This window comes from Leucoraja erinacea, chromosome 13 (assembly GCF_028641065.1).
Source record: "Leucoraja erinacea ecotype New England chromosome 13, Leri_hhj_1, whole genome shotgun sequence".
In the NCBI taxonomy this organism is placed as follows: Eukaryota; Metazoa; Chordata; class Chondrichthyes; order Rajiformes; family Rajidae; genus Leucoraja; species Leucoraja erinaceus.
This window is the reverse complement of record NC_073389.1, coordinates 28,842,589-28,857,535: the sequence shown is the minus strand read 5'-3', so window position 1 is coordinate 28,857,535 and position 14,947 is coordinate 28,842,589. Positions and strand designations below refer to the sequence as shown.

At 40.7% G+C, this 14,947-nt stretch overlaps 1 protein-coding gene across 1 annotated transcript in view; it reads right to left on the bottom strand.

Annotated features, from left to right (window-relative positions):
- The window catches only part of LOC129702764 (cullin-4A-like), a 56,081-nt gene that overhangs the window by 13,926 nt on the left and 27,208 nt on the right, over positions 1-14,947 (bottom strand). Inside the window, exons 6-15 of the mRNA XM_055644713.1 lie at positions 11,143-11,305; positions 10,978-11,067; positions 10,812-10,894; positions 9,839-9,906; positions 8,577-8,695; positions 6,676-6,868; positions 4,678-4,782; positions 3,728-3,838; positions 3,542-3,627; positions 769-876 (exon numbers count right to left, since the gene is read on the bottom strand). Coding sequence (XP_055500688.1) covers positions 769-876; positions 3,542-3,627; positions 3,728-3,838; positions 4,678-4,782; positions 6,676-6,868; positions 8,577-8,695; positions 9,839-9,906; positions 10,812-10,894; positions 10,978-11,067; positions 11,143-11,305 — 1,126 coding nt within the window. The remainder of the gene's footprint in view (positions 1-768; positions 877-3,541; positions 3,628-3,727; positions 3,839-4,677; positions 4,783-6,675; positions 6,869-8,576; positions 8,696-9,838; positions 9,907-10,811; positions 10,895-10,977; positions 11,068-11,142; positions 11,306-14,947) is intronic.

Here is a 14,947-nt window from a genome sequence, read left to right as displayed (position 1 = left end):
AAACATTGGCTTGCACTGTTATTGTCTAGTTTACTAGCTCAGTGCTGGAGGGGAGAGTAGACTCTGGGATGGTTGTGCTTGAGAGGCGTATGAGGCACAAGGTGCAGGTCATCCTGAAAAACCCCGGGCATCCCCTCCATGTAATTCTGGAGAGTCGAAAGAGCACTCGGAACAACAACCGGCTCCTCTCCCTGCCTTGTAAAACGGAGCGGTTCAGGAGATCCTTCACCCCTGCAGCCATTAGATTTTATAATTCGGACCAATTAAACACCTTTGACCCTCTGGACTACAGCAGCATCTTCTTCCTTAGTGAAGACTGATGTAAAATAATTAGATCAACTACCCCCTCTGCCTCTGCGTGAATTCACTTTCAGAATATTGCCATTTCCACTTACTATTATTTTTACTGTTCATACACCAACAGATTTTTTCAAATTCTCATTAATATTTGCTGCCAGTCCCTTTTCACCCTCTCTCACTTTGCCTCTTATTTCCCTTCCTCCCTGAGTTTCATGAGCAGCCTGGTCCTCACATGTGTTAGTGAGCTGGCATCTGTAATGTGCTGCATCCCCTCCTCCAACGTTGTCCTATCTTGAAAGTTTACTAATATCTTCTTCAGTATTAACCATAATCATCCCCAATGTTAGTGTTTGGTACAGGGAATGGCATTTATATATAGATTTTATAAGCAATTGTGAAATTTGCCATTTCTATCTTTAATAAATCAGGGCTGGAAGTGTTGATAAAAACTTAATGAACTGCACCTACCTCAGCGGGAAGATGGATTTCCATGGGTGTGTATGTTGGCCAATATCCCATCGTCAGAATGTTGACTGTAAGGTCTATCCTACTTGGGTCATTCTGATTTTGGATATACTGAAGATAGAGAAAAAAAATTGCACATTAGAAGAACGTGTATAAATATAAACTTGACTGCAGCAGGTGAAAATTGCCTCACACTAGCAATGGCCCAAGACCAAGTTGTGAAAATTGGTATATGCTGCACATAGAACTTCAACTCAAACTTCTGCCTTGGAAGTGCCAGAGTAGAAATGCCCACAGGCTGGAGTGCTCCATGAAGTATTTCTTGACACTTGGTCTGCATCATACTATGGTCTTCATCTTCCACCATGTCTTCTTCAGGACACTGGATACAATGCGATACAATCTCATCCATGATTTCAAATTGAAATAGCTAGTAGTCAAATTGCTGTAGTGATGTGGGTGAACTTTAGCAAATCCCTTGATAATGTGTTCCAGGTGATTCTGAAATATATCTAAAGATAAGGAATTAAGGAAATATTGGTCTGTGTAAAGGTGGAAGGGGATACATGCCCTCCGTAATGTTTGGGACAAAGACCCATCATTTATTTATTTGCCTCTGTACTCCACAATTTGAGATTTGTAATAGAAAAAAACACATGTGGTTAAACTGCACATTGTCAGATTTTATTAAAGGTCATTTTTATACATTTTGGTTTCACCATGTAGAAATTACAGCCGTGTTTATACATAGTCCCCCATTTCAGGGCACCATATTGATTGGGCCACAGCAATGTCATGTAAATGAAAGTAGTCATGTTTATTATTTTGTTGCATATCCTTTGCATGCAATGACTGCTTCAAGTCTGTGATTCATGGATATCACCAGTTGCTGAGTGTCTTCTCTGGTGATGCTCTGCCAGGCCAGTATTGGCAGAGCATCCATCTTTAGCTTATGCTTGTTTTGGGGGCTAGTCTCCGGTTTTCTCTTCAGCATATAAAAGGCAGGCTCAATTGGGTTCAGATCGGGTGATTGACTTGGCCCCTCAAGAATCAACCATTTTTTTAGCTTTGAAAAACTCCTTTGATGCTTTAGCAGTATGTTTGGGATCATTGTCTTGCTGTGGAATGAACCACTGGCCAATAAGTTTTGAGGCATTTGTTTGAACTTGAACGTCCATACATTTCAAAATTAATTATACTATTACCATCAGCAGTTGATCATCAATGAAGATAAGTGAGCCAGTACCTTCAGCAGCCATACATGCCATAACACCCCCACCACTGTGTTTTACAGATAAGGTTGCTTTGGATCTTGGGCAATTCCTTCTCTCCTCCATACTTTGCTCTTGCCATCACTGTGATATATAAGTTAATCTTCGTCTCACCTGTCCACAAGACATTTTCCCAGAACAATGGTTGCCCTTTTAAGTATTCCTTGGCAAACTATAACTTGGCCATCCTATTTTGCGGCTAACCAGTGGTTTTCATCTGCAGCTTCTGTATTTCTGTTCATGAAGTCTTCTGCGGACAGTGGTCATTGACAATTCCACTCCTGACTCCTGAAGAGTGTTTCTGATCTGTCAGACAGCTGTTTGGGTTTTTTTCTTTATTATAGAGAGAATTCTTCTGTCATCAGCTATGGAGGTCTTCCTTGGCCTGCCAGTCCCTTTGCGATTAGTAAGCTCACCAGTGCTCTCTTACTTCTTAATGATGTTCCAAACAGTTGATTTTGGTAAGCCTAAGGTTTGGCTGATGTCTCTAACTGTTTTATTCTTGTTTCTCAGTCTCATAATGGCTTCTTTGACTTTCATTGGCACAACTTTGGTCCTCATGTTGATAAACATCAATAAACGTTTCCAAAGGAGGAAAGACTAGGTGCTGAGAGCTCTCTTATACCTGCATAAGGACGCATTTAAACACACCTGAGCAATTACAAACACCTGTGAAGCCATGTGTCCCAAACATTAGGGTGGCCTGAAATGGGGGGACTATGTATAAATACAGCTGTAATTTCTACATGGTGAAATCAAAATGTATAAAAATAGCCTTTAATAAAATCTGACAATGTGCTCTTTAACCACAAGTGATTTTTTTTCTATTACAAATCTGTGGAGTACAGAGGCAAATAACCAAATGATGGGTTTTTGTCCCAAACATAACGGAGGGCACTGTATGTTCACTGACTAACAAAGTGATAGGAGAGGAAATTAAGACTCCCTGGATTGAGTGATGTTAGCTGCAAGGAGAGTTTTTGTCTGATTCGGAGTTGGATTAAATCAGCATCTGCTATTCCTCCCCACACAGGAGTCAAGACAGTCTAGTTCAGCTGTGTCAAAGTCCACAGTGAAACAGTCAGCTCTAGTTCATTCCCCAAGTTCACATTACACTTCTAGGTTTGTATTATTGCTGAACTCGAGGTGTGGAAGGATGCTCAGGATTCAGGACTTCACAATCCTTCATGGTAATAGCGTAATTTCAATTCAGATTCTGGAACATTCTGAAATTTTCAGCTGTCGTGATTGTGATAGCCCACTAATTTACCAATGAAATGTAGTGAAGGAAACCTGCTGTCCTTGCCCTGTATACAACTCCAGATTCTTACGTGAAATGGCCCAGCAAACCACCCAGGTGGCGATTAATATTGACCTTGTCAGCAACATCTGCATCTTTTGAATTAACAGATAACAAAAATCAGAGCATAGCAGGCCAAGGGAGAAGAGAGGAGACATGATAACGTGAAAGGATCCTTATAAAAGTTGTTTGCATGAAAGATTACCTGCTTAAACTGCACCATAACATCTTTCGAAAGCTCCATGTCTTTAAACATCCCTTCTAGCTTGCTGGTGAATGCAGCACCACATTCTGTCAAGACAAAGCAAGAACTGGTCAGAGAACTCCAGACATTTTCTCACATGCATGGGTACTACAGATCGGATCAAGACCATACTGCACGTAAAAATACCATGTTTCAGTTTAGACAACATCGATTTCTCAGCATCCACTGAAGCACTTTTTCCCACTAGCAGCCGTTTTGCTAAATCCTTCTTGTAGAAGGCCTCAAATACATCTTTTCCTGTTGAAGAGAAATAAAACAATGTTCAGCCCTGGAGGCTTCATAGCAAATTGCAGTTCTGCCCTTTTGGAGCATTTGCACGAGTAGTTCCAAGAAAAGAGGGTGGTTGGAGTGCAGGGTTTGAAAGCACAAAGCAATGCAAAATGCACCACTGCATACTGCTCACATGTCTCTACATATTGTTCCCTTAATTATCCTGGACCAGTAAAACACATGTCTGGACTAATAATTCAGAGGTTTCAAGACAGAAACTGGAAATAAAACAAATCCTGCCAGTAAAGAACCCACAATGTTTTTATATGGTTGTTACAGAACACAAAGCTTTAAGGAAGCTGCGGCCTCAAAGCCACTCCAGTTCTACAACAACGTGGTTGATAAAATGTTGCACTCAGATGTGGGCCTGCAAGCCACTCATTTGTGTTAGGTTTCTGCCAGTGGTTGAAAAAAAGTGGCCAACCATCACTATCACAGGGCAATTAGAGACTAGCACGAAATGCTGACCTCGTCAGTGATGCCCTCATATTGAGAATAAATTAAAACATACCGTGATTATGTTAAGAGCTAGATGATACCTTGTTTACATACAGGTGACATGAGCAACCTGTAAAAAAAAATCCTTCAGCTGCATTTTCAAAATACTTTCTAATTAAACACAGTATGAGAGAAATAAAATTGCAGCAGTCATCTTGATCATTTCGGCATTAGCAGGAGTCACATATTATTCCCACAAGGGCAATTAATTCTCTATCCTTGGAAGAACCAATGTTTACGTTAAAAAATAACTATTTTTTGTGGCGGAGGGCTAACAATATGGCCGTAAATCAACGAGAAGAGCTCACCATGAATGAATCTAAATATGATCATAATTTTATCCAGCATTCTCTCCAGTTCTTCATCGGTGGCTTCTTTGTTACCAGCTCGTAATTTGGAATCAACATACTTGGCTAGGAGCAAATTAAATTCAATTAAAAGATGTTTAAACTACAAAGCACTTGAACAATTGACAGCATGTGAAAGATTTATATTAAGTACTAGTAAAACACAATGGCCTCCCTTCTATTTAGAACTGTAACTAGGATTGTACAGGAATGAGTCAGTCATACAGCGTGGAAACAGGCACTTCAGCCCAATTTGCCCACATCGACCAAAATTCCCCATCGACACTAAACTCACCTTCAAACATGTGGCCCATATCCTAAACCTACCCTATTCATGTACCTGTCCACATGTTTTTTAATGATTGTGATAGTACCTGCCTCAATTACCTCCTCAGGCAGCTTGTCCCATACACCTACCACTCTTTGTGTAATAAAGTTGCCCCTTAGATTACTATTACATCTCATCCCCCTCACTTTAAGTTATGTCCTCTGGTTCTTGATTGCTCTACTCTGGGTAAAAGACCGTGCATTTACCATATCTATTCCTCATGATCTTATAGACCTTTGTAAGATCACCCCTCATCTTCCTGTGCACCAAGGAATAAAGTCCGAGCCTGCTCAACTTCTCTCTGTAGCTCAGGCCCTCGAGTCCTGGCAACATCCTAGTAAATCTTCTCTAAAGCCTTTCCAGCTTAATGACATCTTACCTGTAATTAGATGATCAAAACTGAACCCAATACTTTAAATGTGGCCTCACCAATATCTTGCACAACTGTAACATACTTCCATACTCAATGTGCTAAAAGCCTCTTGACTACCCTATCTACCTGAATGGTCCAGACATGTAACTGGAAAGAATGCTTTGCAAAGAGACTTGTAAAGAGAGAAAGAGAACATATTCCAGGAATTCTGGATGTTTATGTCCTGAATATCACTATTAATAAAAATGTTAGAATAAAGAAATGGTTCACAATAATTTACGTTCTTGAAAGAACCATGCATTGTTCAAATATAATCAAACAACCCACAAGTATGAAGGTACGTACATATCACCAGAAAGCAAATGATAAGAGCTACCTTGCACACCAATATTTGATATACAAACTCACAAAGCAAGTTATTCAGATAGTGGCCCAATAACTGATAAAGTAGGGTTTAAGGAGCATCTTAAGAAATGAAAGCAAGGAAGAGATGAGAATTTAGGGACAAAATTCTAGAGCAGAAGGCTTTGTAAGCCAAACATGGTAATCAATTATGAAGATTCAATTCAGTGAATAACAAGGGCTGGAGGAACAAGAGAGCTGGAGGCATTTGAAAATAACAGAGCATTTTAGAGCATAAACGTTATAGGTGAATTGGGCCTGATTTTGAGGACTTTGACAGGAAATGTTTGCTTACCCTCATACCTTTCGATGAGTTGTACATAGCAGATTAGTTAACATTATGCTTGGAGACTAGTCTGGAAATAACAAAGGTATGGATGAGGGTGTTAACAGCATATGAGCACGTCTGGACATAGTCATTCGATGTTAAGGGGGCAGGATTGGGCAGTCACAGTGGCGAATGTAAATGAGTGACCAGCTTAATGGATAGCTCAAATATAAAGCTGGAAAGTGGAAATGTGCTCACAAAAGATGTTTTAACCATGTAAAGTGAAAGTGGTGGATAGGGCTACTGGTGAATATTGTGACAAATTTGCTCTTTTTTTAAATGCATGCATTCAGAATATTACGTTTGACAATGGCAAGTTTGCAAAATGGGCCACGGTGTTCCAGAAGATAAAACTCAATATCTACAACAACGTCAGGATCAAATTGAAAGGTGGTAGCCGAAAGAGAAAAAATGCATATAAAGTATTAAAATCAGAGAACAAAGTGTCAGTATTTTCGTAGCATTATTTTAAGAATGATTGACACAGTCATTAAATCTATTGTGTTACACAATATGATCAGCTCATACCTATCAACTCAGCAGGCTTGTTTGGCCTTTTGTTAATATAAGTCTCAAAAGCTTCTTTCATTGTATTAATAAACTTTTCATTTTTTAGAAAGCACACTTCGATGATATGATCTACTTTATCTTTGAAGTCTAGCAGCTCCTCAACCATCGTCTTGTCTTTTTCAGGATTAACCACGATTGTAGTGCCAAAGGTCTGTAAAATAAATCTTACTTTAATATAGAGAAATTGAAATCGTGCCCATAAATCTGAGGACGCAGTATAAGTAGGTGAAACATGCTAAAGATTCAAAATATATGCTAACATTTCCTTATCATTTTAGAAATTAGAAGTCAAATAATGTTGCAATTCACATAAAATGTCATGATGAACTGCCACAATATGTAAAAGATGAGCCACTGTCCATCTGCAGCTCTGTCTGACCTTCAAATTATATTTTTACCACCTTTAAAAGCTGCTATACAAACATGGCTATTGAAAAAAGGGCATTTTTAAACATTCTCCATAGCAACAAAACTTCTATCAGCCTGGATGACTGAATGCCTCTCATATCCTCCAGACAAGTATAATAACTATTCAATCATTGTTTAGTTTAGAGACACAGCGTGAAAACATGCCCTTCGAACAACCGAGTCCACGCCAACCTTTGATTACTCGTTCACACTGTTCTATATTATCCACTTTCTCATCCACCCCCTCCACATTAGGTTCAATTTACAGAAGCCAGAGATGAAATGAGTGAACTAATGGGTTGCAGATGGAGCGGTCTCTGCAGAAGGCAGAAAGAGGTGGAGATGGGAAAATGTGACTGGTGGTGGATCATGTTGGAGGTGACTGAAATATCAGAGGATGATGTGTTGGATGCAGAGACTGGTGGGGTGAAAGGTGAGGATCAGGTGAACTCTATCCTTGTTCTGTCTTGAAATAGAGCAAGAGCAAAAGCAGAACTTGGGAGACAGAGAGGAGATGTGGGCAAGGGAACAATCTATGACGACGGGGGCAACCATGTTTTCTAAAGAAAGTGGATATCTCGGATGGCTTAGAATGGAAATCCTCATATTGGGAGCAGATGCGGCGGAGATAGAGGAATTGAGAGTACGGGATGTTGTCTTTGCAAGAGGCGTCAGAGATAGTCCAGGAGAATTTGAGGGCAGGGTCGAAGTTATTGGCGAAGTTAATGAAATCAACAATTTCTGCACAGGTGCAGGAGGTGCCCACGACACAGTCATTGATGTAGTGAAGAAAGAAGAGGGGGAAGGTTCCAGTGTATGAAGTTCTGTTCGATGTAACCGACAAAAGGGCAGGCATGGCTGGGGCTTGTGCTTTAACACCTTTAACTTGGAGAACGTGAGAGGTGGCGAAAGAGAAGTTGTGAGGGTGAGGACAAGTTCTGCCAGATAGAGGAGAGTGTTAGTAGAGGGAAATTAATCGGAATTGATCAAAAGGAAATGTGATCTCCATGCCTTCTGGTTTAGATGAAAATAGATTTATTTCTACTGTGTTTAGTCTGCAGATATCAGTTTGCCAACAGGCAAATTGATCTCTCTTATGAAGAGAGATAAGATGGTAGTGACTATGTCTGATCAAGGATGGTTTACATAAAACTTCACTCCTGCTATTAGACTTCAACTATATATTCTTAAAGTTGTGATGATATAAAGGTAGAACCATATCAAGAACACTAAAATGTATTTGTTTACATACAATAGTCCAGAGCTTTCCTCATCTCCTGGTCTATGAGGCATGATTTTTTTAAATTTTAGATGAGGTACCATTGGCCTTGCACCATTATATCCAACTGTATCTGCTGTCCCTTGCATCTCCATGATTCTAATTCAACACTTTGTTTACAAATAAGGCCAATCGTCTCAATATAACCAAATTATTTCCAAACTTAAAATACCTTGATATATTCATTCCAGTGCTGCAAAAGGACCTGTAGCCCACCTTTAACCCTGCTGAACAGCTGATAAAGTAGTGTGAGATCAGCAACTCTGTTTTCATCAAGCAGATGATTGAGACCTGAAAAAAGAACCAAAGATAAAGCTGCATATAATTGAAGAACATCTTATATTCCGATCAACATCAAGTTTTACAAATAGCTTGCTGGAATATGGAAACAACAGGCACAGAGTCAGAAAGATGATGGGGCAGAAGGATTTAAACAGGGAAGTCAAAATGGTAGGGTTTGCACATAGGTGCCAACGATGATAAAAAATGGTAGAAGAGCACAGCCACCGAGTATGGCAATTGTTGCAATGTGGGGCAGAGATATGGAGAGGCAAGAACGTGAGGGAATAAGGCATGAATACACTTGCCCAGTTCCCTCATGTTCTTGCCTCACAAGAATTATAAAGCTATGGTATTAGGGGGTGGTAGTCAATGATGTTGAATGATTGCTTGGAATGCATATTAGCGGCAATTCTGGAACAGTGGAATGATCACCAATGCAGATTAATGAATAGTCGCCTGGATTGGACTGGACACGAGTGACAGTTCTGGATCAGTGAAAATTTATGAAGGTCGAGGACAGCAGCATGACCGGTAAAGGTTTCTGTAAAGATGTTGTTTAGCTGGAAAGGGTGCAAGGAAGATTGAAGAGGATGTTGCCAGGATTCGACGGCCTGAGTGATAAGGGAGGTTGGGCAGGCTAGGACTCCTTGGAGCACAGGAGGATGAGGGATGATTTTATAGAGGCATACAAGATCATGAGAGGAATAGGTAAGGTAAATATACAGTCTTTTACTCAGAGTAGGGGAATCAAGACCCATAGGACATTAGGTTTAAGGTGAGGGGGAGAAAGATTTAATAGGAACCTGAGGAGCAACTATTATTTTTACACAAAGCGTGCAAGGTATATGGAACAAACTGCCAGAGGCGGTAGTTGAGACAATATTTAAGAAACATATATACACAGGTACATGCATAGGAAAGGTTTAGAGGGATATGGGCCAAACACAGGAGGGTGGAACTAGTGTAGTGTTTGTCGGTGTAGGCAAGTTGGGCTGACAAGCCTGTTTCCATGGCGTATGACTAATACCATGGAATTACCATCAAATCAATAAAATTGTCATAGCGAGTCAAAAAGCATACATAGTGTACGTAGCATTTCAAAGCCAGGATGCGTTTCAGAAAATTATATATGTTATTTTTGATTCCCTTTACCTTTTTGAAGAATAGCTGTCAGATGTTCACCAAGGAGCTGTTTCTCAACACTGGCAACCAACCATTTTCTGAAAAATACCAAATATGTTATTTTGTAAATAAACAATCGATAAATCTACATATATTATTATATTACTAAAAGCCTCATCTTGTTTGTTTCTATGTCTGTGTGCCTGTGATGTCTGAAATTATGCCAAAATGGTACACGATAAAGCTACAATTTTTTGACCACCTTACTCACCATTGTCCTGTGGTGTGTCGTATCAAGTTTTGTTCAGATTGATGGTATATTATACAAGTTATTCACATTTTGAACTTTACAAAATCCAGTTTGTGAAAAATCACTTGAACTTGCACTGGCAGTTAGCAGAGTATGACATCACAATAGGATCTCATTTACATAAACTGCCCATCAGCAATGTTCCACCCCACAATGAAATCACAATGGGATCCATTTACATAAAAAAAAAATACCACCTCATAATGACGTCAAGGGGGGGGGGGGGGGGGTTAGGGAGGGGGGGACTGAGAGGGAGGGGGGGACTAAGGGTAGGGGAAAGGGGAGGGAAAGGGGGGGGGGAGGAGGAGGGGGAAAGAAGGAGGGTGAAGAGGAGAGTATGGGAGTGCTGGGGGATGAGGGGAAATTGAGCCGTGTTTGCGCAGTTGGGGGCTATGGGTGAGTGGTGGAATATTGCGTTGGGGGAACGGGTTGCATTGAGGGCACATTTTAAACTTTACAAAACCCCACGTTGACAAAATTCACTTGCATGCACTGACACTTAGCAGCTTATGACATCACAATGCGATCCCGAATCTCATTTACATAAAGGATTGCTCTTTTCAAAATAAATTTGGTTACAATGTTAACAAAGACAGGACTCCCAGTCCAATGAGAGATTTGTCAATTTTCTCAGTAGTTAGCAAAGTATTTTCTGACAGAGACGTCACTGGGAAAGCAAAGGTATTTACTTACTGCGTGCTTTGATCCAGGTATGTAATTACTCGGTCCGCTTCTTCCTCTAGCCGCTTGTTCACATGGTGAAGATATTCTGGGACCTATATTTGAAACATAAAAGTAAAATTAACATTGGTTCCAAACAAAGTGCCAGTTAGGAATATTTATTACAGATGTTACTTGCCTCCCTCTCTTGCATTAATCTTTGTCCTTCTGCTGCATATAAACAATTGGTTTCCTCCAAAAACCTTTGTTCAAACGATTCCTGGTAAACCTGTTTGATGCAAAGTGTGACGTTGAGCTTTCTGAGGAAAAAAAAGATGTATTTGAGGATTCAAACTTTTCTTACCTGCAGATCCGACAGCATACTCAGCAAACTTCGTATCAGACTTCTGTCCACAGCCTCTCCATTTCTCTCTTTTTCAATTAACAGAAGGATTCCATCAATGGTTTTGTTTTGCACAGTTTTGTCATTGATGATGTGGGTTCGGAAAAGTTCCAAGCCTATATCCCTGAGGGTATTTAAGCACAGATTGTTATCATTTTTGGACAACTGGAATAACTAACACACGTAGATGCATATATAGTCTATCGCATTGCAAGTCTCTCTCAGCCATCTTCATTAAATCAGTAGGGAAACACTCAAAGTGTACCTCCTTGATTCTGGCATAAATTCACAGCAGGTTTAGCGAATTAGTCCCGATAAAAAAGTTGCAGTAAACATAATGAGGAATCGAAAATGTTTCCATCGGCTTCCAAACCTTAATATGGAGTGGTTCAGGAAATAAACACATGAAGATGAAGCAGATAATCAAGGTATTAAATGAGTACTTCATACATTAGTCTCTGACAACAAGATGCAGTTGGACTCCCTGCAAAGGTACGTGTCATTGAAATTCGGAATTAATCAAAATGTCATAAAGAGGTACCAGAGATGCCAGCAGTAAACCACCTCACTCAGATATATTGCATCGTTGGTGCTGAGGGCAGCATGGGTGAAATTCCCAACACATTGATCTTTGCCTTCCAAACATCTATAATATGGGGCTCGTGGATTGGAAAAGTGAAAATTTTATACCAGACCAAAAAAAGGTCAATGATAAACTCAGAAACCACATAGTCAATTTGTTTGTGGGGATGCCACCAGCAATTCTTTGTATAAAAGTCAGACGAGGTACTCATTCAATACCCTGACCAAGCGCACATCTCATGTTCGATCCCTGATAATCTCTACTTCTTCTCTCACACGCATTACAAGGCAAGTTTCCATCCACACTGCTGTGTGATATGAATCAGATTGGTAGTGAACAGTTGTTTTCCAGAACTGGAGGTAAGCATATACAGTAATGACTGTGCCCAGGAGTCAGCATGAAGACAATTTATTTATGTTGATGACTTGGATGTGAGTGTACAAGGCATAATTTCACCACATACAAACACTTATAAGTGTAGAGAACCACAAGGACAATAATAAATGTCATAAATACGTGGTACTGCACCAGCAACTGCTCGGACAGGAAGGCTCTGCAGAGGGTAGTGAGGGGAGCAGAGAGGATCATTGGCGTCTCCCTACCCTCGGTACAAGAACTGTTCCAGAGCCGCTGTCTGAAAAAAGCTCAGAGAATTGCTAAGGACAAACTGCACCCCCTCCACATACACCTGGATCTCCTGTCATCAGGCAAGAGATATCGAAGCATCAAAGCCCGGACTACAAGACTGCTAAACAGCTTCCTACCACAGGCTGTGAGGCTGCTAAACAGTCACTCTGTACTCAGTCACTTGATTCTGCGGCTGGCATGGACACTTTAATAACTGGCACTGGCCACTTTAATAACTGGCACTGGCCACTCAAATCAGCTGCCCCGGACATTTTTATGATTGGTTTATTGTATTTTAACGTTGTGTTTTACCTGCTTTTAACTATTTATACTGTTCCATCAGGGACTGGATTGTTTTTAGTGTTATTATGTGTGATATGTTTTAAATTTCATGTGCGATGCTCCGCTATTCCCTGGGAAACATCTTTTCATTTTGCACTGTACAACTGTTGCTTGCAAGATGACAATAAAGGTTGATTGATTGATTGACTAATGGACAAGGTTAATTCATGGGACATGAAACTCAAGTTAGAAAAATATCGAGAGCATGGGGTAGGTAATAGGACCTGCTGCATGGATATACAGTTAGATATAATTTATTGCCACACAACCAGGGTCGGTGGAAATTTGGGTTTCAGCAGCAGTACAATAATAAAGAACACACAACCACAATAAAACTGTAACACAAACATCCACCACAGCATTCATCACTGTGGTGGAAGGCACAAAATTTGGCCAGTCTTCCTCCATTTCCCCCTCGTGGACAGGACCAGAGTCCAGAGTCAGTCCAGGATCGGCTCTTCCTCACCGGAGACCGCGGCTTTAAGATGGTGTAGGCCGATCGGTCGAGATTTAAAGACTCCGCCGCAGTCAGAAGCACCGTAGACTGCAGGGCCGGCGGTCGAAGCTCCCCTCCAGGGGTGATGGTGAGTCCATGCCGGACCCGCGGTAGAAGTTGGCCGCTGGCCGGCAGTGATGGCTTCTTCTTCCCCCGGGTCCCCCACGAGGGCTGTAGACGCCGCGCCAGCTGGAACTCTGCAGACCGCGGCTTCAGGCTGCCAGCAGCCCCGGGCCAGCGAAACGGAGCGCTCCCCTCCAGCGAGGGCTCACCCACTCCACAACGAGAGTCCATGCTGTGCCCGCCGCTGAAGCCCCGGGCGTGTCTCCGGGAAAGGCTGCGCCGATCCTTGATGTTAGGCCCACGGGGGAGGCGACCTGGAAAAACGCGCCTCCCATTGGAGGAGGCGACCAAAGCGGTTTCCCCCTTACCCCCCCCCCCACACAAAACACACGAAGGAACATTAAATACATACTTTAAAACATGCTAAAAAATTTTTTAAAAGGTTGAAAAAACTGACGCGCTGCTGACATGGCTGCTGCCAGAGCAGCGCCCCCTACTGCGGACATAATGTTTGAGAAAAAGACCCATCATTTATTTATTTGCCTCTGTACTACACAATTTGAGATTTGAAATAGAAAAACAAATCACATGTGGTTAAAGTGCACATTGTCAGATTTTAATAAAAGTAATTTTTATACATTTTGGTTTCACCATGTAGAAATTACAGTAATGTTTATACATAGTCCCCTCATTTCAGGGCACCATCATGTTTGGGACACAGCAATGTCATGTAAATGAAAGTAGTCATGTTTACTATTTTGTTGCATATCCAATGACTGCTTGAAGTCTGCGATTCATGCACCTCACCAGTTGCTGGGTGTCTTCTCTGGTGATGTCCTGCCAGGCCTGTATTGCATCAGCTTATGCTTATTTTGGGGACTAGTCCCCTTCAGTTTTCTCTTCAGCATATAAAAGGCATGATCAATTGAATTTAGAGCTCTGTTGCAACAAGTTATATTCCCGGATTAATTATGAAAATCTGAATGGATTTTTAGGTAGTTAACATTTAAAAAAATAATTTAAAATAATTAAATAAATTCATTTCCCCCTCTGTTTTCTAAGGTACGTTTTTGTTTATTCCCCATCAGTGTTAAATGGAAGTGGTGGTCCAGAACAGTGCTTCTTAAACTATTTCAGTGTCATTCACCCTGGAGTCTTTATCACAAAATTTCATTCCCCTGACTAAATGTTCTTACTTTTTGGTAATTTTCGTCTTATTCTCCCTTGTGTATAATTTTATATATAATTTATTTTGTCACATGAGCAATAAATTAACCAATTTCTTAAGTATTTATTTTATTCAAATTTTTGAACGTCCTAAAAATATGTAAAGAAAACTAGGCGGGAATATTACCACTGGCGTTGGAAAACCCTGCTATTAGAATGATAAAAAAAAACATTCGAACGTCTAAACACTGGGCTTCAGCCCCGTCTTACCCTTTTGGGCTTTGATTACTGCAGTTTTTTTCTTGGAAAACTAACCATTTTTTGGTGTAAAAATATATATAAATATCTCAATAAATTAAGTCATTCACCCTTCATTCACCCCAAAATAATTTCATTTGCTCTTGGGTGAACCATCACCAGTTTAAGAAGCACTCGTCTAGAATGTACTCAAGAGTGTTGCGAGCACAAGAGTGCCTATCCCCGAGCTC